General features: G+C 34.6%; 1 protein-coding gene across 2 annotated transcripts in view; it reads right to left on the reverse strand.

Moving 5' to 3' along the window:
• Positions 1–20,847, reverse strand: part of Spag16 (sperm associated antigen 16) — a 901,897-nt gene that overhangs the window by 395,513 nt on the left and 485,537 nt on the right. For both annotated transcript variants that reach the window (XM_045148110.1, XM_004653697.2), the window contains one exon: positions 11,407–11,592. In XM_045148110.1, the coding sequence (XP_045004045.1) occupies positions 11,407–11,592 (186 nt within the window). The remainder of the gene's footprint in view (positions 1–11,406; positions 11,593–20,847) is intronic.

Below are 20,847 nucleotides of genomic sequence, written 5' to 3' on the forward strand. Positions count from 1 at the left end.
TCTGAAGTTAAAGCTATAATAACTGAAATGAACAATTCAGTAGAGGACTTCAAAGTCATAAGTGGGTAAGGAAAAGAAGAACAAGAAAACTTAAAATACAATAATGGATGTTGGTTCCTGCTCTTCAGTAATTATGTTACTCAAACAACAGATATGAAAAGGAAATATAAAAGCATGTTCAACCTTTGTGCTGTCTAAAATCTAACTTTTGATCCAGAATGTCAAGTAAAGTACAAAAAGGAAACAAGACCATCATAATAGGAGGAAAAGATGATGGCATCAAAATAAAAGAGAGGCTGAATGTGAGGTGGAGAGGATATATGAAGAGTGGAGTTTCAAAGGGAAAGTGAGGGAGGGAAGGGATTATCACAGGATATTGCTTACAATTATGGAAGTTGTCAATTAAAAATAAATAAATAGAAATTTAAAATTAAAAAAATGAAAGAAAGCTGGGCATGGTGGCACATTCCTTTAGTCCCAACACTTGGGAGGCAGTGGTAGGAGGATCACTATGAATTCAAGGCCACCCTGAATTCCAGGTCAGCCTGAGCTAAACTGAGACCCTACATCAAAAACAACAACAAAGAAAGTATAGAAAAGTTGCAAAATGTGAGAAAATAGTTAAAACCATTTCTCAACATATAAAAATAAGTAATATATGAAGAAATAGTCTTACAACTCAGTAACAAAAATTTAAGTTAATGAATCTAAATAGATATTTATTTATCAAAGTCTATATGCAAATAGACAATAAACATGAAAAATGTTTAATAGCCATGAGGGAAATGCAAATTAGAACCAGAATATAGCATGATTTTACAATTACTAAGATAGCAATAACAGTAATAAATTATTAAAATTAGGTAATAGGACCTGTTAGCTAGAAATGGGGAAATAGAAATTCTTCATGCACTCCTAGTAGGAAGTAAATGATATTTGAGGAATTGTTTTCTAATTATTCTAAATATCAATCACAGTTAGTTACCATTTCACTACTAGTTATGTGCCTAAAAACAATAAAACATATATCCTTACTCAAGCCGAGGTGATTCTCCACGGCAGGTGCATAGACTGAGAAATCCATGAATACATGAGGAAGAGATATACAGAGAAAGAAAGGGAGAAAGAGAGGGGGAGATGGAAAGAAAGGGGAAAGGAGGAGAGAAAAAGGAAGAAGGGGGTGAGGTATAAAGAAATATAGTTGGAATCTTAAGACTTTCATCTGAAAATATTTCTTAACTTTTAAAATAATATAGACTAATTAAAAGATTCATTTACAGGGGCTGGAGAGATGCCTTAGCAGTTAAGGCACTTGCCTACAAAGTTAAAGGACTTTGGTTCAATTCCCGAGGACCCACATAAGACAGATGCACAAGGTGGCACATGCGTCTGGAGTTCATTGGCACTGGCTGGAAGTCCTGGCATGCCCATTCTCTCTCTCTCACTCTGCATCTTTCTGTCTCTCAAATAAATAAGTAAAATAAAATAAAATAAAATATTTTTAAAAAGCGCATTTACAAATATTGTCTCAAGTGGTGGGAATTGGAATACCAATGAGAAGCCTTGATAAGTAGAAGTGGCTCTTGCATGAATTTGTTTCTTTGATATAACTGGCATACCTAATTCTAAGATGGAATATATTAACAGTTCATAAAAGCTTAAGACTCAGGCAAGTCCTCTTCATGCCGCAGAATCATGGATAACTAATGTGTGTCGGCTATGCTTTCTCACCACAGGTGTGCGCAGCAAAAGAAGTCTCAGCTACTACTGTTCTGACAGTATGTGGTTTTGTGTCATCTGAACAAAAGCTGCATTCTGTTCACATATGTAAGTCTTGTACTCAGTGAAGTATTACACACAGTAAAGATTTGCTACAGGGGAAGAAAGAAACCATCTTAATTAACATTGGTTTTAGAAAAATATGAATATGGTTTATATAACCTCACCTGTATAGGGTCACAGACATAGCTTTTCTGCAGACTTAATCTTGTCAGACTCACACCTGATTTTCTGAGTTTCATTATTCAGTGAAAATAAAGAACAATGTGGGTTTGATGGTTTTATTCATAATTGAATATTCAGTGTACATAGTTTCTTAGTTCTAGGTAATATTTTTGCTTTGATGAGCATGGTGAGTAAAGAATATCTCACAATAATATATATATATATATATATATATATATATATATATATATATATATATATATATATATACATATACATAATTATGATGATTTTGGCAAAATGATTATAATTCACTAGAGATTTACACTGTTGAGAAGTAAATATTTTATATTAAGGACTATCATGCTCAGTTAACACTCTTACTCTAGAAAGGATAAATAACTGCACACACTATTCCAGTTGGAACAATCTCAATTCTCTATCTTATAGATACAATCTTATGAAGTCATAGGAAGAAAGATTTCAAAAGGAATTCTGAATTCTTTACCTCACATTCAATATGGCTATGAGAAAACAAAGGCATAACCATACCGCAGAAGATAATAGATCAAAGTTATATGTAATCATTTATTTGAATTCAGGGCATATACTTTTCCGTGTAAGAATAATTTAAGTATTTTATATTATTTTATATTATTGTAATGACTAAAATAAAAAGTAACCATTATTTTGCAAGGGGATGAATATTTCAGGATAAAATTCTAAGGATAAAGGTGGATCAGAGGATGAGATAACAATGTGACATTGGTTGACTGTTAGAGTCTTCACAGAGTATTTTAAAGGGAGTAGAAGCCAGTGATTGAGTTGTGGCAGGAAGAGTAGTGCTAAAGATAAGTAGAGCAGAAGCATGAATGCTTTATGACATAGAACAAATTATTCATAAAACCTCAGTGGATGCATGTGCCTTAGGCACCTCCACAGCAGCTGCACCAGATTAGTAAGGGAATAAAGGACAAAAATTAAAGGGAAAATATTTAAATAGTTAGAGAAAGAGGAGATTTTAAAATAATTAAATATTCATAATACATTATATAGATTGGCTCATGTGTGATATTCATGGAACAAAATCAAAATTTGATGGGCTTTCCTACATCCTTTATTGCTTATTGTACCTTAAAATTTCAAATTTTTCAATATTTTCTTTTTCTTTTCTTTTTTTTCAGAGAGAAAGAAAGAGAAAACAGAGAGAAAGCAAAAGAGAGCAAATTGATGCACCAGGGCCTCAGCCACTGCAATCAAACTCCAGAAACTTGTGTCACCTACTGGGCATGTGAAGCCTTATGCTTGCCTCATCTTTGTGTATCTGGTTAACATGGGATCTGGAAAGTCGAACATGGGTCCTTAGGCTTTTTAGGCAAGAGTCTTAACCACTAAGCTATCTTTCCAGCCCAAAATTTCAAATTTAAATAGGCAGAGAGTAAACAGATGTGTGGACATGTTTATAATTCTAAACCCTCATAATTTAACCCTAATATGGAAAAATCAATAGGCAATAACAGTGTGATCATCAGACACTAGGTTGGACAGGATGATTTCCTAGAGGGGATAGTCTTCAACTTAAATTTTGGGAAAGTGGAGGTGGTTTGCTAGACAAGAGTAAAAATATATCCTCTAAAATAACAAAAAAAAAAATCAAAGAGGGAATATTGGCCATCCTTATCTATATTAACATCTGTTTATTATTTTTGCAGCATATTTGATGGTCTGCTTCAGGTTTTCACTACTGGTAACAAACTTTCAGGTTCAAGGAGGAGGGGATTTGTGTCAAAATATCAATAACAAATTGAACATATATATTAATATGGGATAGATGCATTAAAAATCTAACACAAATTAATGCATGCACATCAGTGACCGTAAGTGTTTAATATTCATTATAAATAGTAAATCTCTTCAGAAAGATTAACGAGAGGGAGTTATAGGCTTCATTAGAAAAGGAATCAATATCTTCAAGGTATAGTCAATTTGAATAAGAAATAAATAGTACATTGCAGAGGTTTAGGTTGTAAAACATTTTGTTGCCGGAAGATATCAGTTTCCCAAACCTGCACTGAAAACTGAGCAGTAGTGAGAGTTGAAGGCTAACTTGTACATATTTGGATAATATCTAGAAAACAGACATTGGTATTTTTGTGGAGATCCAGAAGAAAGGGTGCTAATTTGATGCAATTAAGGGAAGGTGAGTAATCAACTTGGGGGCTGAGTCCCCAAGTGTTGTATGGTGAATATATGAACATAGATTGTGAAAGGCATTACAATTCAGATAAAGAGGTAATCTATTGTTAGGGAGGCCACTGAATTGCAATATTCTAAGGTGAGTTATCAGGGAATAGGAGCAAAAATTAAGAGTTATTAAGTATATAAGTAACATATTTATTAAATAAAAGACTGTGCGAGAGATTTATAACTCATAATGACTATTAAGCTGCATACATGTGAATTATTATTAACATTTTCATATGCCCGTTATATTTTAATTCACAAATGTAAAACACAAACACTGGCAGTAATATTTTTCCTATAAAGTACATTTAGTCTATTAATAAATAGGAAATGAAGCAAATTATAGGTCACTTCTAAATATGAGTCCTTCAGATAATGTTATAACTCTGTTAGCTAGCTGGGAGAAATTAATCAAGAAAAGAACATGAACTTCTCACTTTCTCTTAGGGCCCTTATGGCTTTTATATAAAGTTATACTTTATGTGACCATACTCAAATATTGTTCCATTAAAATGCATATCTAGATAGCTATTTTGAATTGCTAATTATAAGTTTACATTTTGAAATTATGGGCACGAGATTTTACTTGAATGTATAAGAAACAATATACAAAATAGCTGTATTTAATTCATTCCCCATCTTAACACTGACTTTTAAGTGTCTGAATTATTTCCCATAATTAAAAAAGAAAAAATTAGATTTCTTGAATTAATCTGTATATGTAAAATGTCACAAAACTTTTCTATGCAACTTATACACAGAGGAAAACGTTTTGAAAATTAAAAACTCAGATTCCAGCACATGTTATTGTGATCATCTCTAATTACTACCATAGAATAGCTGTGAGATGATTCTTGCCCACGTACTAGGCAAATGTTCAACATTTTTTCCCTATGCAATAAAAAAAGTTATGTGGTAATCCTTAAAACAGAGCAATAGAAGGAGTTTGTCCTTGATGTGAAACTTCTTTGCTTTAATTGGTTGGTTTATGTGGCAAGTATCTATAAGCTACTAATGAAACCCAATTACCAGTGAATAAAATGTGGAAAGAGTGCTGCTTTAAATTTCCTCCTCACTGGTGGTATATGGCTCCCAACCTCCAGGAGTTTGTCTGTAATAGAGAAGTAGGATTTACCAGTGAGGCCCTAGAAAGCCAGACTCTGCATGGTATTGCCTTTTTTATATCTAGAAGTAAGGAAATAAATCTTTGATCAATGGCTGTGACAGAGCTTGCCTAATGATTTACATAGCAGTGATGCCCGTGACACTGCTGTGTGATGTCAGCTGCACTAGACCCAGAGCTGGATTCTCCATGTCGTTGCTGTGCTCTCGCCGCCAAAAGATAACGAGGAACATGGTGAGATGTGGAATAAGTAATTGCATAAGTGATCAATCTCTAAGGAAGAAAGAGACTTTTAATACTTATGTATTGGCATCTAATAAATGACACAAGAAAATACAAAAAAAAAATCTGCAGAAATAACTTTTCTAGAAGGGAAAACTGCCAGAGCTATTGCTTCCACAGAGGTCATCCCAGGTTGCTAGATCACACTGTGTTGGGCCCTGAAAGGCCCAGGCTGAAGCCTAGTGGAACTTCCTGAGCCTAGCTAAAGTTTGGCGACCTGTCTCTGGCCAGCTATGTATGACTCAGCAAGATGCCTAATGGCTTCTGGCCTGCTACCTCTGCATGGCAATTGTAATTACCATTTCAATAGTTAAAGTTTACTATTGGCCCTTACCTCTGCCCCCATCCTAAAATCCCCGCCTTCGTCCCCAACATGATATGGGCAACTGCTCAGAGTAATAAAGCGAGTTGTTTCTGCATGTTCTCCTGTGGCCAGGAGAGGTTTCTGAGTCATGCGACGCTCATCCTCCTCCTCAATCCCTAGGGAGGAACCAGCAGGCCTGGTCCTTCACTCAGCACTACCTGAGCAGGAAGGAGCCCCTCAACACTGAGGGATAATCATTCCATGTTCTTTGGCTGATAATGCCCTGGTCCACTATTCACCCAGCACATGTTACTAAGTTCTATGTTAGTATTTTGTACAGGGGTGTGTCAGGAAACATGGAGCAAATTTATTTTGAGTATCTATGAAAGATATATTTCACAATGCTTTAAGAAAGTTATGCATATTATATAAATGGAAAGGATTTTCCCTTCTAACAATGTGGTCTTATACAAGGAAGATTTTTTTTTTTTGCCTAAATATTTACGCTTGTTATTTTTATAGCAGTGTAGTTTATTTTTATTTGACAGATTTAAATATCAGTACAATTCAATAATAACTGAATCAAAACTTAGCTTTTATTTTAAATGAAAACCACTTTGGGAATTCCTAAACAATGCTTTTAAGATATGATAATACCTACTGTCTATGTTCCTAAATAAATGGTTTTAACACAATTTGAATTTGTGAGCCATAGATAAATCATAAATAAAATATAATCATCACTAGATATTTTTAAATAATCAATATTGACAAGTGACTAAGATTGTTAGTTGAATAATTTTATTTCACTAATACTAATATAGAGAAATATGTGCTGTCATATACTTGCATATGTATATAATTAGGCCATAAGTATAATAATTATAATTTTTATCTTTTGCCTTATATGGTCTATGACAAATATATCAATTTATGTTAAAATATATTAGTGAAGAAATATATTAAACAGCTTTGGTGATTATTACTGTGGAAATGAGGATTCATCTATGAAGCACAATATTTTGAGGGCCATATATGTGATATGAAGAGTTTCATTTGGTGGTAATAGAATAAAAGATATATTATGTAAAAATATGGGTATTCATTCATATAGGAGTCTTTTTGTCTTATTTATATTCACTGAAATAATTTTAATATCTAGTTTATTTGGTATAGTAGATAATAAAGACAAAGTGTATCACATGTAATATGCAATATATAAATTATATACTTCATTTATATGAAATAGTATTATTATGTAAAGGTAAAGGAATAAATTTCAAAGACCTAAGGGCATTTATCACTCTTATTTATCAATTCATGCATATTGATACAAAAGAACTTTCACACCAAGTTTATTGCAGTAGACACTTGCTTCAGGCTTTCTTCACAAGGACAGACAAAATCATATTAGTGATGAAAGTTCTTCTCAATTTTTATATCAGGGGATAACTTACTGAATAAGATATGAACCTTATATTTAATATATTTTCTTCGTCAACTAGGTATTTCCTCAATCATGCTTATTAACTATGTGTTTTACAGAGGGAGTGAATGTAAAAATGCTTTTATTTTTTGTATTCATTCTGTTTATGCTCCATTACCTAGATATCATTTTAAACCTATGTTTTAAGGAAGTACTATTCACTTGAAGATGAAATAGTTGGTTTATTACCTTGGTGGAATGAGATAAATTAATCACAAGAGGTATCTTACCATTTCTTACATGGAAACTTAATTATGCTTCAAGCATTATTTTATAGGTCTGTTAATATATACCTTGGGTGCATTTCCAGGTTTAAGAAAGCACCTGGAGACCTTTACAACACAGGACAGGTATTAATGTAGTAATAATCTGTGCCCTCGAGGCTTAATACTTCTTATATTATTATATTTTAAACCTTTACCATTCATATTGTATAATATGTCTTTCTTTACCAGTGTAGCTGATTTTGTGAAGGAATCATAATGAACATGAAGTATATTAATAGAATATGTTACATTATAAATACTAAACTCCATTTTGATTAATTTTTAATAAAGAACTGGTTTTGTAATAAAGAAATTTCACTCATTTTGGAGTTAAACATGGTAAATTATTTGTCCAAAAGAAATTAATAGTACATTTCACCAACAGAAAAACACTCAGTACAGTAGAATCTCAGTATTTCACATTTGTTTTTTCTTGATTTTTACCTATAGCATTCTGTTTCTCTCATCTAGGAAACCCAAGTGCTTGAATTGGCAAAGAATCATGAAGGTGAGTAGGCACTGAAGTTTGTGGGCTGCTAAGAGGAAATGTTGGATGAACTATCAGAGGGTGTTCTCCCTTTTAAAGCTCTTGTTAGATTGCAAGTTGATACCAGGTTGAAAAAGACTTTACAAAATTTGGGGTAACATACAAGAGTAAAGAGTGGGCTTTTTTCCATTTAGCATTTCCAAATGTAACATGGTCATTTGTTTTCTCTGTCACTCTCAAATCACAATAGACCAGGAATTCCTTTTGACTTTACCTTCCTAAATTCTGTGAGCTCCAAGTCAATGAGAGACCCCATGTCAAAAAGAGAAGCATGTTGTCCCTGAAGATAACACCTAGATACACAGTGCTGGGCACGGTCCGGATAACTGTGATACTCATGGCAATACAGAAAACAGAAAAAGCAAGGGTAGTCAGAGAATCCTGAGAATGCATTCTGAAGAACTTTGACACAGTACTGAGGAGAGTTCCTTGAACCAAATTGTAGCATATTACCAAGAAGAGATTTCTTCCCCATCTTGGCTGTTGCTTTTGTTGTTGTTTGTTTGGGATGGGGAGCTAACTTGGGGGTTTAATTTTCTTGTTTGTTTGGTTTTCATTTTTCCTTGTATGACTTCTTATTTTGCTTGGTAGCATTTTTTTTTTCCTGTCTGCTGTCATCTATGGCCAAATCTGAAGTGGATTCTTTACCCCTCCCCCAGAAACCCCTGCCCCGCCTTTTGTGACCATGCAACAATATGAGTCCAGTTTATTCAGATCCAAATTTGAGACCACAAGGCCTGTTTGTACCTTAAAGAATCACTGAGTCATGATTCTTCATTGAAACAATTCTCTCATGAGTCTAGTAGACTTCTGACACATTTGGTTCCAAATAACAGAATGCAGCAGAAATCATAAGCTGAACATGTTTCTTAAACCTGCTTTATTTTTCTCTCTCCACATAATTTCAAAGGCATCAGAAACAATATATATAGAAACAAGGACATCAAATTTATCTCCCATCATTTAGGGGGTCTAGAAGTTGTTGACTTTTACAACGCCCCCTGCTCCCTTCACTACTTGACATAAACCACTGAGTTCTTGCCTGTGTAGGGCCAGGTTGAAGCAGCTGAGGCCCCTACGCTTACTTTGTGGCTTCCTCAACCCATTTCCCTCAAGCTACAAGCTGAACAGGCACATGGTCTGCCTTCTACGTACCAGAGTGACGTGTGGGAGAGCTGCTCAAACACACAGTTACCCAAAAAGAAAAACAGCCAAGAATCTATGCGATACCTGAGGCAGTATTGTAAACAGACTACTGCATATTCTCTGATGGCTGTAAAATCACTACATTTTTTTAAAATTTTTATTAACATTTTTCATGATTATAAAATATATCCCATGGTAATTCCCTCCCTCCCCACCCCCACACTTTCCCGTTTGAAATTCCATTCTCCATCATATTACCTCCCCATTACAATCATTGTAATTACATATATACAATATCAACCTATTAAGTATCCTCCTCCCTTCCTTTCTCCACCCTTTATGTCTCCTTTTCAACTTACTGGCCTCTGCTACTAAGTATAAAATCACTACATTTTTTAAGTCACATGTAATCTTATTGAGGACAGCGATTGAGTCTGAAATTTGTCTTATGTCTATGTGTTATAGACATAGTCCAGCAATGCTAATTTGGTTTGTGAATACTTATTGATTAGTATTCTGCACAAATGTCTAGAAGAGAAAACACAAATTATTTTTCATAACAGACTGAAATTCTTGCTGACATTCCCATCATTTTCATCATTTTACAGATTAATGTAGGATTAGACAGCACAATTATATTATAGTTTGTATGTGGATAGGAAAGGTGAGGCTCTTACTAGGTTTCATCAGTACTTGTCAATTCACACTTTATTGATCCATGTATGTTAATCAACATGCTTGTCTGTATGTGTTTCTGTGTATACACAAATTTATGTATATATATATTTATGTAGCATACCCACTCATTGCCTCCTCCCTCACAATTGTTAACTTTTTTTTTTTATTATTTTTCAAGGTAGGGACTCACACTAACCTAGAGTGAACTGGAAGTGACTATGGAGTCTCAGGCTGGCCTTGAACTCTCAGTGATCCTTTGACTTCTGCCTTCCCAATGAAAGAGGTTTCATGTTTACACGTTATTTGAGAACTCTTTTTTTTCAATTATTTTTAAATTTTTATTAACATTTTCCATGATTATAAAAAAATATCCCATGGTAATACCCTCCCCCCCACACACTTTCCCCTTTGAAATTCCATTCTCCATCATTTACCTTCCCATCTCAATCATTGTACTTACATATATACAATACCAACCTATTAAGTACCCTCCTCCCTTCCTTTGTCTTCCCTTTATATCTCCTTTTTAACTTACTGGCCTCTGCTACTAAGTATTTTCCTTCTCACGCATAAGCCCAATCATCTGTAGCTAGGATCCACATATGAGGGAGAACATGTAGCGCTTGGCTTTCTGGGCCTGGGTTACCTCACTTAGTATAATCCTTTCCAGATCCATCCATTTTTTCTGCAAATTTCATAACTTCATTTTTCTTTACCGCTTAGTAGAACTCCATTGTATAACAATTATGCTTGGTAACAGCAACACTTACCTTTCTGTCACACAATTTTCTACTTAACAGATTAGAGTACTGTTGATGATACAGGAATAAATGGACATGTCTGTCTTAAGATCAAAGCTTAGAGTTTCTCTATATAATATTGTATAGAATGTCATATATAACAAATTACATTGTTTCTCACGGCTTGTGAATGATTTAGAAACATTAATTAGGGAAAATAATGAAATATATCAAAATTAAAAGCAAGCAAGGATTTATTTCCATCATATTCATGCCTATCAAACTGAGTTACATAGTACAAAGACATCAGAGATATTAGGAGCCTGTGCAAGGAAGACTGAAAAATCTAATTCTCCAAAATAAGTATTTGTTTTTATCTGCTTATATCAAACAGCTTCTCTCTGAAGCAATTCTAATCCTATTACACAGGCTTGAGCTTGCTACTTCCATTTAGGAAGGGATTATTTTGTCAACAAAGATTAATGGAGTTAGAAATGGATTTCACTAAGATTATTTAAGTATTGAGCTATAATCTAATCAACTAACTTAAAAATATGTTTCCCAGTATCCACATTGAGGAAAACAATACAACTCTACTCATGTAGACATATCAATATGGATGAATAATGTTTACCATATTTCTTACCTGTTAATATCCCAGATTTTGCTAGTCATATCCAGTGAGGCAGAAGCCACAAAATTGCCACTTGAATGCCATGTGCAGGACCATACTGCATAGTTGTGTCCTTCAAGGGTCAGAATGCAGTCACCATTAGACAGGTCCCATAGTTTAATTGTACTGTCACCACTTGAAGTAGCCACTTTGTCCTCACTGTTTGCAGGAAAATTAGAAGATACTTGTTACAAAATATAATTCATCAATCAATGAGTGGCTGTATTCTGTGAGTAATGTATGTATTTGTTGGTTATTATATTTTTATTCCTTTACTTTAACATCTAAAGGGTATATATTATCAAAACATTTGGGCCTGCACAATTACAATAATTCATGATGTGAGAGAACTGCTACTGTGTACTTTTAAAAGATCATTTCCTGTAGTATATTAATGATAAATTTAGTAAAGTAGTCCTTTTATTAGCATCTGCTTGTTTCAAAATTATGTATTAGATTTTTAAAATGTGATTTCAGAATGGTAATCAAGACATGGGACAAAAAGCTTTGAAAACATAATAGAAAGTAAAATATCAAGCCATAATTGCTGACCTATGTTGCATCAATGAAATGCTTTACGAGTGAAATGCTGGGCTAGGGTGGGGGATTGTTTAGCCATTAAAGGTATTCATTTGAAAGCCTATGGGCTCAAGTTCAATACTACCAAGCACCCATGTGACATCTGATGCAAAGTGGCACACATTTGTAACCTAAAATGCCTAAGGCAACAGCAGAATCCAGAAGCTAACCAGCCAACTAATATGATGCATGCAACAGCAAAATAATGAGTCCTTGTTCCAAAGGAAGAGAGAAGGAAAGGAAAAACATTTTGAGTTTGTCCTCTGACCTCCACACATGTGCAATGCCATACAAGATGTGTCTTTCAAGTAGTAAACATTAATGCCATTTTAAGAAATGAGTTGATGAAAGTGACCCAAATTATCCAGGCATCTGTTTTTATCATCACAATGTCAGTCAGCCTTGTATGTTCTATGTGCATCTTACTAACTTTCACCCATCCTCCCACTGCATAGTAACATCCTCCTCCTCATATTTTGTTTCAAGATGGAGAAATATGTTTTTCTCTGTATGTTTATATTGCATTAAGCATTCTGATTGGTCAGGTCAGGTGCTCAGAAAATGCTTCAGAAGAAATATCTGTACACATGAACTTATGAATGAAGTTAGGCTATAAATACAGAAGAAAAGGTGCCTCGTATCTCTTCAAGAAAGAATACCATGGCCAAAAAAGGTTTTTGCTTGTTAACAGGACTGTTTATTTTTATGCTGAGAGAAATGAAAATTTTTTCACTTGTATAGATGAAACTGCTAACACTGAGAGGAAAAGCCTGATGGTACTACAGAGATGATGGGTTTTAGATTACAGATATTCTCATTAAAGTTGGAGAGGGTATCTATTTTTCATATTAGCACAGCTAAAACATTGCATGATGAGAAATTCTTCATAAATAGATATAAATTAAAAGGACTATTTTATTTGTAGAAACTACTTATCATGCTTATCATTCAGATTTTTTACTTTTAATATGAAACACTAAGCAGTGCATTTGTTTAAAAAACATAAGCATGTATAGAAACAAAGCTTATTTACTACTACATTCTCAATCTGTTCACAATATGATAGCAAGCTATTATCGACCACGGTCTTGGTTCAGGATAAGAGTTACTGTGGAATATTTTTGTATCTGATTGAGAAAGAATTACATATAACTTTCACATGCTAATCTCTTGCTCTGAACCACAGCTAGTCAAAACAAAAAATCATGCCTAGACTAATGTATTGCTGTTGTTTTATAAGTGTCATAAACTGATAATAGGTAATATAATATTCTCAAAAGTTTTTAAATAACTTGAGATTATTGCATTTATATGTTTAAGTCCAATATAAATGGGATAAGAATCTCTAAATATTATTTTGAAATGTTTTCACCTTTCAAATGTCATGAGTTAAAATTGAAACACTGTAAACTTTTTGTTCTTGTGAGAATTAAGGACATTTGTGAGTGCCAGGACAGAAACTAAGAGGAATTCATCAGTGCTGCGTTGTGAGAACACAGCGGGAGCAAAACCACCTACTATGGCATCCTGACCCTGTGCTTCTAGTACCCATAACTGTAGAAATGAATTTCTATTACTAAACCAGTGAATGACATTTGGTTACAGCCACTAAAGTAAATATGACAGCAGTTGTTAGTTAGTATTCAGCCCAAGTTATTTCAGTGTAGGCTCTCAAAACTGAAAAAGTCAACACTGAAAGCAAATATGGGCTGGAAAAATCATTACAAACACATAACACATAGCAATAGAAGAAGCCACGAGTAGGTATCAAATGAAAATATTAAAAAAAATTTATAAACCTGAAAGGCACATGTTTTATGATAATATTAACATAGGACAATGAATGTATAAAGGTAACTAAAGAAATAAAAATGTTCAGCAATGAAAGATATAAAATAATTTACAAAATATAAAACAAACCAGAGTGCTTATCAACTGTAAAACTATATTTACTGAAATTAAAAACTCAATGAATAAGATTATGGAGTATAAGAGAAAGTAAATTAATTGAAAATAAATCTGAAAAATCAACATACCCTTTCTAAAGATAGACCAGGGGAGAACAGTTAACAAATTGAGAAACAGGAAATATACAGCAGGGTATGGTGGTGAACATCTTTAATCCCAGCACTCAGGAGGCAGAGGTTGGAGGATTGTTGTGAGTTTGAGGCCAGCCTGGTACTACAGAGTGAGTTCCATGTAAGCTTGGGCTAGAGTGAGACCCTACCTCAAAATCTTGAAAAAACAAAATAAATAAATAAATAGAAAGGGGAAACAAAAAATTAGAAAATTCTACCCAAGATCCCACAAAAAAAAAATGGAAATTAAGGACACATTTCACATTTAAGTAGCTAAAGGTTGAAAATGACAGCAATTGTGAAAAAAAAAAAGTATACCATATTTTGGATGAAAAGTATCGACAAAAACTAAAAGAAATTTATTCATAAATATATTTTATTGAGCTTTAAGATACCATGGGAAATAAACATTATAAATCCTTATTATCCTAAGAAGAATAACAAAAAGAAGAAAAAGGTGGAGTGTTATGTATTGTGATTAATATATGGGAGAAATACCATAAAGTCATATATATGTATATAAACATGCATATATAAAGTCATATGTAAACATGTACATATATAAAATCATATGCTTAACAACATATGTATGTATTTACACACACAGGTGTTTTGCTGTAAAATTTATGAACCCTACCTTTTGGAATTGTGTCTGTTTTTATTTTATTTATTTATTTATCTGATAGGGGAAAAGAGAGAGAGCAAGGGAGAGAGAGAAAGAGAGAATGGCCATTGCAGGTCCTCAAACCACTGCAAATGAACTCCAGATGCATGTGCCTGCTTGTGCATCTGGCTTCTGTCAATCCTGGGAAACTGAACCGGGGTTCTTTGGCTTTGCAGGCAAATGCCTTTATTACTAAACCATCTCTCCAGACCGATTTTTTTTTTTTTTTCAATGTAGGGTCTCACTCTAGCCTAGGCTGACCTGGAATTTACTATGTAATCTCAGAGCCTTGAACTCACGGTGATCCTACCTCTGCCGCCCAAGTGCTGGGATTAAAGGTGTGTGCCACCATGCACGGCTCTGATTTTTTTTTTTTAACAAGGAATTGAAATAATGAACAGACTGAGAACTATGTAATGATCATACATCATTACATTTGCTTAGAAGAGTTCTTGAACCATGCGGGGGAGGTGGAACAGGGATATACACCCATGTAGGTACAGGATCTGGGAGCCCATGTAGGAAGCTGAACATGGGAACGGAGGAAAATGTGAAGAAGATTTTCCAGGGAGATTATAAAAAACGGGTTCAGGCTTAAACACACACACGCGCGCGCATGGGAAGTGGAGCAGGAGGGTGTGAGACTTTTTGGCCTTCACGTTAGAATAAAAGCTAAGAGGTCAGGTACGAAGTGTGCCTTCCTCCCATCCCAGTTTAGCCAGCTTCAGATGGGGGAGAGCTTCCCAGAGCAGAGACCTGGAGGTTCAGGTGTCAGGAGAGATGAAAAGCCAAGAAGGCCTTGCCCACCCTGTAAACCTGTCTTCATATTGGAGTGGGCTTTACCCTCAGACTCAGATGAGTTCTGAGACAGCTGATTGTTTTGGACTCAGAGGGCTGCTGCTGAGGAAGAAGACAATCAGCTGATTCAGGCAGTGTGACATCCCTTTTGGTTCACTCTGGCCTGCCCCTAGCTAACTACCCATATAAAAAGAACTACCTTGCTCCTATTTCTCCCTCACTATACATCCAGAAATATTGAATAACAACACAGAAAAAAAATGTGTCACAGATATACAGACTCTTTAGAGCTAAAATGAAATAATGATTTCGGTGGCACACACATTTAATCCCAGCACTTGAGAGGCAGAGGTAGGAGGATCGCTGTGAGTTCAAGACCACCCTGAGGCTACATAGTGAATTCCAGGTTAGCCTGAACCAAAGTGAGACCCTACCTCGAAAATCAAAACAAAAACAACAACAACAAAATGTCCACCTAACCAAATCAGTTCCCTAAAAGAGAGGGAAAAAATTCCTTGAAGAAATATCTGAGAGGAGGAATAATAAACAGAGAATGTGACAGACCTATAAGTGTTTTTACAGATATAAAATATAATCAATTGTTTAAAAATGATAGCAGCAATGATATTGACAAGTGATGGTGTGTTAATCAGAAGGGAAGGAAAAACAAATGGTTAAGTATACTACTTACTAAATTGAGCCTTTAAGGTAAAATGTCCAAGGCAACAACCATAAGATCGGTAAGTAATGCTAATTTTTAGCAGTGTAAGGAAAAATAAATGGGTAAAGCAAATAACAATTATGAATAACTGGCATATCCTCTCAAGGCAAGGAAAAACTAGGGTAACTGGTATAAATCTAAAGCAAACAAACAAAAGAACAAACACTGACGAGAGAATTCCAAGTAGGAATAATCTTAGCAAGTACAAGTGAACTAACATGGAAATTAAAAGATACACATTTTATAGTATGACTAACAATGAATAAATTCAACTTGATTTTTTTTAACAGATGTACACTGATTTTCTAAGAATACATATAAAGATTGAAAATAGAAGTCACCTAGGCAAAAGGAAGGGAAAATAAAGAAAAAATAGAAATGTTAATATCAGGCAAAAAGACCTTAAGGCAAAAACAAGTTATTGGAGATGAAATGAACCCCATCATGTTATTAAATATTTCATTTCTATAAAAGTATAACTAAATAATATAAAACTACAAAATGTACCTTAGCTGATGAAAGGCAACAATATTAGAGCCACAGAAACAAAATGACCGTTCTATTGTCAAATTGAAAGATCTATACACCTCTGTATTATTTTCTAATTTAAAATATAAAGATAATGTGATATTCAAAAATCCTAATGGCAGTATAAAATTCTTTGCCAAATAACCAAACACTGCTTATTGTTAAATACAAAGACCACACAGAAACAGACTAGATAGTCAACCATGGAGAAAAATCTTAAATTCAATAGCATTCTTCTTATAGAAACTATTTGGAGTGGGGGTGTATAGGGTCTTGTTATGTGGTCCATGATGCCCTTGAACTCATACGGTGACTAGAGTGTAAAATGATCCACCAAATCCCCAACCCCCCCCCCACATATCTATCTGATTACTAAAACACCAGCTGGTTCCGGGAGGTTGTGGAATATTTAAGAGATGGAGACTTACTACTACTTAACAGATCTCTGAAATATTTAACCACAACAGGATTATCTAATTTCATTTGTCACATTGGCCAGAACATGGTACCTTTATATTGGCTTATGTATAAGGGTAAATATCTCTGCAAAAATATTTTTCAGATGAGGTTCACATGTAAGTCTGTGACTACAGTGACCACTGTTCATGGTATGAATGGGAAAGATTAGATTATCTGAGGCCTTAAGAGAAAAATACACTGAAGAAGTAATTATTTCACATGCCTTCAGAGTTGAACTACAGCATCAAACATCAGCTCTTTCATGGTCCCCAGCCTGCTGGCTTGACCTGCCCATTTTGGTCTAGATTATATATATTATATAATATATATATATATATATATATAATATATACATATATATATATATATATATATATATATATATATTACATTTTTTCTGTCTTTATTTCTTAACACACACACACAAATTGGTTCTATTTCTCTGGAAAATCCTGATGAATCTAAATCATTTTGCCAATGGTTTGAAAAGTAATGCCACAGAGAAACTATATATTGGGTCTCTATTATAAACAATCTCCAGATAAACATAACATTCATTGAACCATTTCTTATATTAGCAAAAATTGGAAATAAGTCAGATAACATAACAGTAACATATCAGTGATGTATCAGGAAGTCCCACAATTGATATTAAAGAAACATGAATTAATAAAAAACCATGGAGATATATCTATATCTATATCTATCTATCTATCTATCTATCTATCTATCTATCTATGTAAATAAAATATTCAGGAAAGTGAGGTGCATATTATGCCATCATTTATAATATGTATTTAATTAGATAAAAGTAAAAATATATACTAAAATATTAAACATGTAACTATAATTTATAAGTAACAAAACTAGGAAAACAAGGTGATTAACATTCAAAATCCTCCAAATTATTCATTTTATTCAGGTGCTAAGTAGAAGTATGGTTCAAGACAAATGGATGATTTCTAACACATAAGTTATTATTTCTATTGACTGATAATTGTTGTATAACAAACTACTCTAAATTTCATTTTCTTTGGTGCATGCTTCACAGGTCAGATGAGCAGTCAAGGGCAGGTCTGCTGGGGAAGTTCTGTACAAGTACTTCCAGAGGCTGAGGCTCAAAGCACAGTGACAATTCAGGACAGTTTTCAGTACACTGGAAAAGCACAGGAGAGCATTTCCATCATGGTTGCACATTCCACCAATCTGGTTGATCTAGTGTTTATTTATTTATATTTTTGTTCATTTTTAAATTTGTGTACTTGAGAGTGACAGAGAGAGAGAGAGAGAGAGAGAGAGAGAAAGAGGAAGATAGAGACAGACAGAATGGGCACGCCAGGGCCTCCAGCCACTGCAAAAGAACTCCAGATGCATGTGCCCCCTTGTGCATCTGGCTCACGTGGGTCGTGGGGAATAGAGGCTTGAACCAGAGTCCTTAGGCTTCACAGGCAAGCGCTTAACCACTAAGCCATCTCTCCAGCCCAAACTGAATATTATTATTTGAAAAGATTCTTTTATTATGTACAGTTAAATTCTTCTATGGAGTTAGTTTACTCTCCCATAAGTAGGAGGGTGAATAAGTTTCCATTTTATTTTAGTTCCATCTAGATTTGTCTATCTGCTTAATAGAATTTTTCAGTTCTTTAAAATAAATATCACTTATGATTTTCTCACTGGATATGTGATATTCAACAAAACATGACAATATTTGCTGCCACTGCATTGTAGAAGTAAATCCAATGTTTTTTTGTTTTATTCACCTCATGAAATGATTATAACAGTAAACACTTTGAACTTAGATTATTTGAAAAATAGTATGACATATTTATGATACATTTAGTATTTATAGATTATGAAAGTTCCCAAAATTTTAGATTCATTAGGAAATAAAAGCTGTAAGTTTCTTTAAACACTTAGCCTTTGATATAGAGCTAATACATGGCTTAATTATGCTCAGCTTTGAGGATGAGAACATTGTTAATTATATCAGAATAAATGAAACTAAGTAAAAATCTATACAGAGAAAGATACTGGTTGATTTTTCTGGAGTAAAAGGTATCCAGATCCAAGATTTTGCCCTGGTTTCCAAATTATATATCTTCCTTTTGAGAAGAAATCATGTATCAATCAAGAGTCACAAAAGAGAAAACAATGAACTGAGAAGACAGCATTGCGTCAGATGTTAAGCTAGACCAAAATGAGAAAGTTTGCACAACCTGAGGAAGAAGGGCCACTGCCCTAGGAATATTGGGAAAATCTTAGCATTGACTTTCCTGCTGAGGAATCTTCTTCAGGTGGTCTGCTGTGGGAGAGATCAAAAGGAGTATGGCATGCAGCCCACTGAGGAAAGGGAAGGCTCCAGATTGCGGACTCAGCCTCCCTCCAGTGTCTCTGTGCTTCCTAGGTGGTTGTGGCGCTTTCCAGCTGCCGGCTGCACGCGCCAGTTGTTTGATCACCTTCCATTACGTTGTCAGCTCAGTACCTCAATTTCATTATAGGCGCTGACAAACAGCTAAAATTCAGTCTTCAAACGTACTTGAGTTTGGTCTGCATGACTTTTTATTGCTAGCTTTATTTCTTTTATAACTGAGAGATTTCAAAAATAAGTAACATCAGCAAAATTAGATGGTAATAAGTAGCAGTAAAATCTTTCCAAGGCATGTTCTTCCCCCACGATAGTCCCTACCTCTCTGCTTCTCATTCACAATACCTGCCTATCTTGCAGCTGTCAGCCACTGATCTACTATCCATGCATGTGCACCGGGCAAATGCAGAATGGCCACAGAATGTTGCATCCAATATAATGTTAGCATCTTCCGGTGTGGGTCCAAGGGAGCTAAAGATGAGTATGGGGTCTTGTGTTTGGTCTATGATATAGTGTTTTCTAAGACCAGGGAATCACCTGGGCTGGTGTGAAACAGCAAGATCCAGTATCAGTAAGAGACTCAGGCTCAAACAGAAATGGGCAGAAGAGGGATGGAGCAGGACACCCTAAATTCTGCTCTGGGACTCTGCAGTCAAGTCACCTGGCATAGGCAGTGCATGGGGCCCAGAAAGAGAACATGCATGTGCAGGCACAATACACAACACGCCACATTGCACTCACGCAGACACAAAAGCAAGAAAGAAAATGTTTCATGAAGTCCCTCACACTATGAACTTCATCTCTGCTTGGAAATTTTCCTCCTGCAGTTCATGCTCTCTATTCAAGCCAAACAAGACATTGGCAGTCCTATGATTTTATTTCTGCATTGTGCCTTCCTAGATCGCCAGAAACAGATTATTTCCCTTTTATTTGCAGGAAAAACATATTAGCAAAGTTTATCTACCACTCCTTCAACTCATTGTTCATTCTTTCCAACTTTTTCTTTGTACTCCCATTAATTTACTATACTGATTTCTCTAGATGATTATATATTCTCAAGTGCTAACATTTTGAGTGACTCTGTTTAATTCTACTTCTTTCTTATTTGGTATATCTGTAGTTAGTGAGTGTCTTGAAGTTAAATTTCATCCCTTGCCTAAATCCAGTTCATCCACATGAATAGTTTGTAATAAAAAGCCTCAATCCCACCATCTGCAGAGTT

Source organism: Jaculus jaculus, chromosome 4 (assembly GCF_020740685.1).
Source record: "Jaculus jaculus isolate mJacJac1 chromosome 4, mJacJac1.mat.Y.cur, whole genome shotgun sequence".
NCBI classification, from domain to species: domain Eukaryota; kingdom Metazoa; phylum Chordata; class Mammalia; order Rodentia; family Dipodidae; genus Jaculus; species Jaculus jaculus.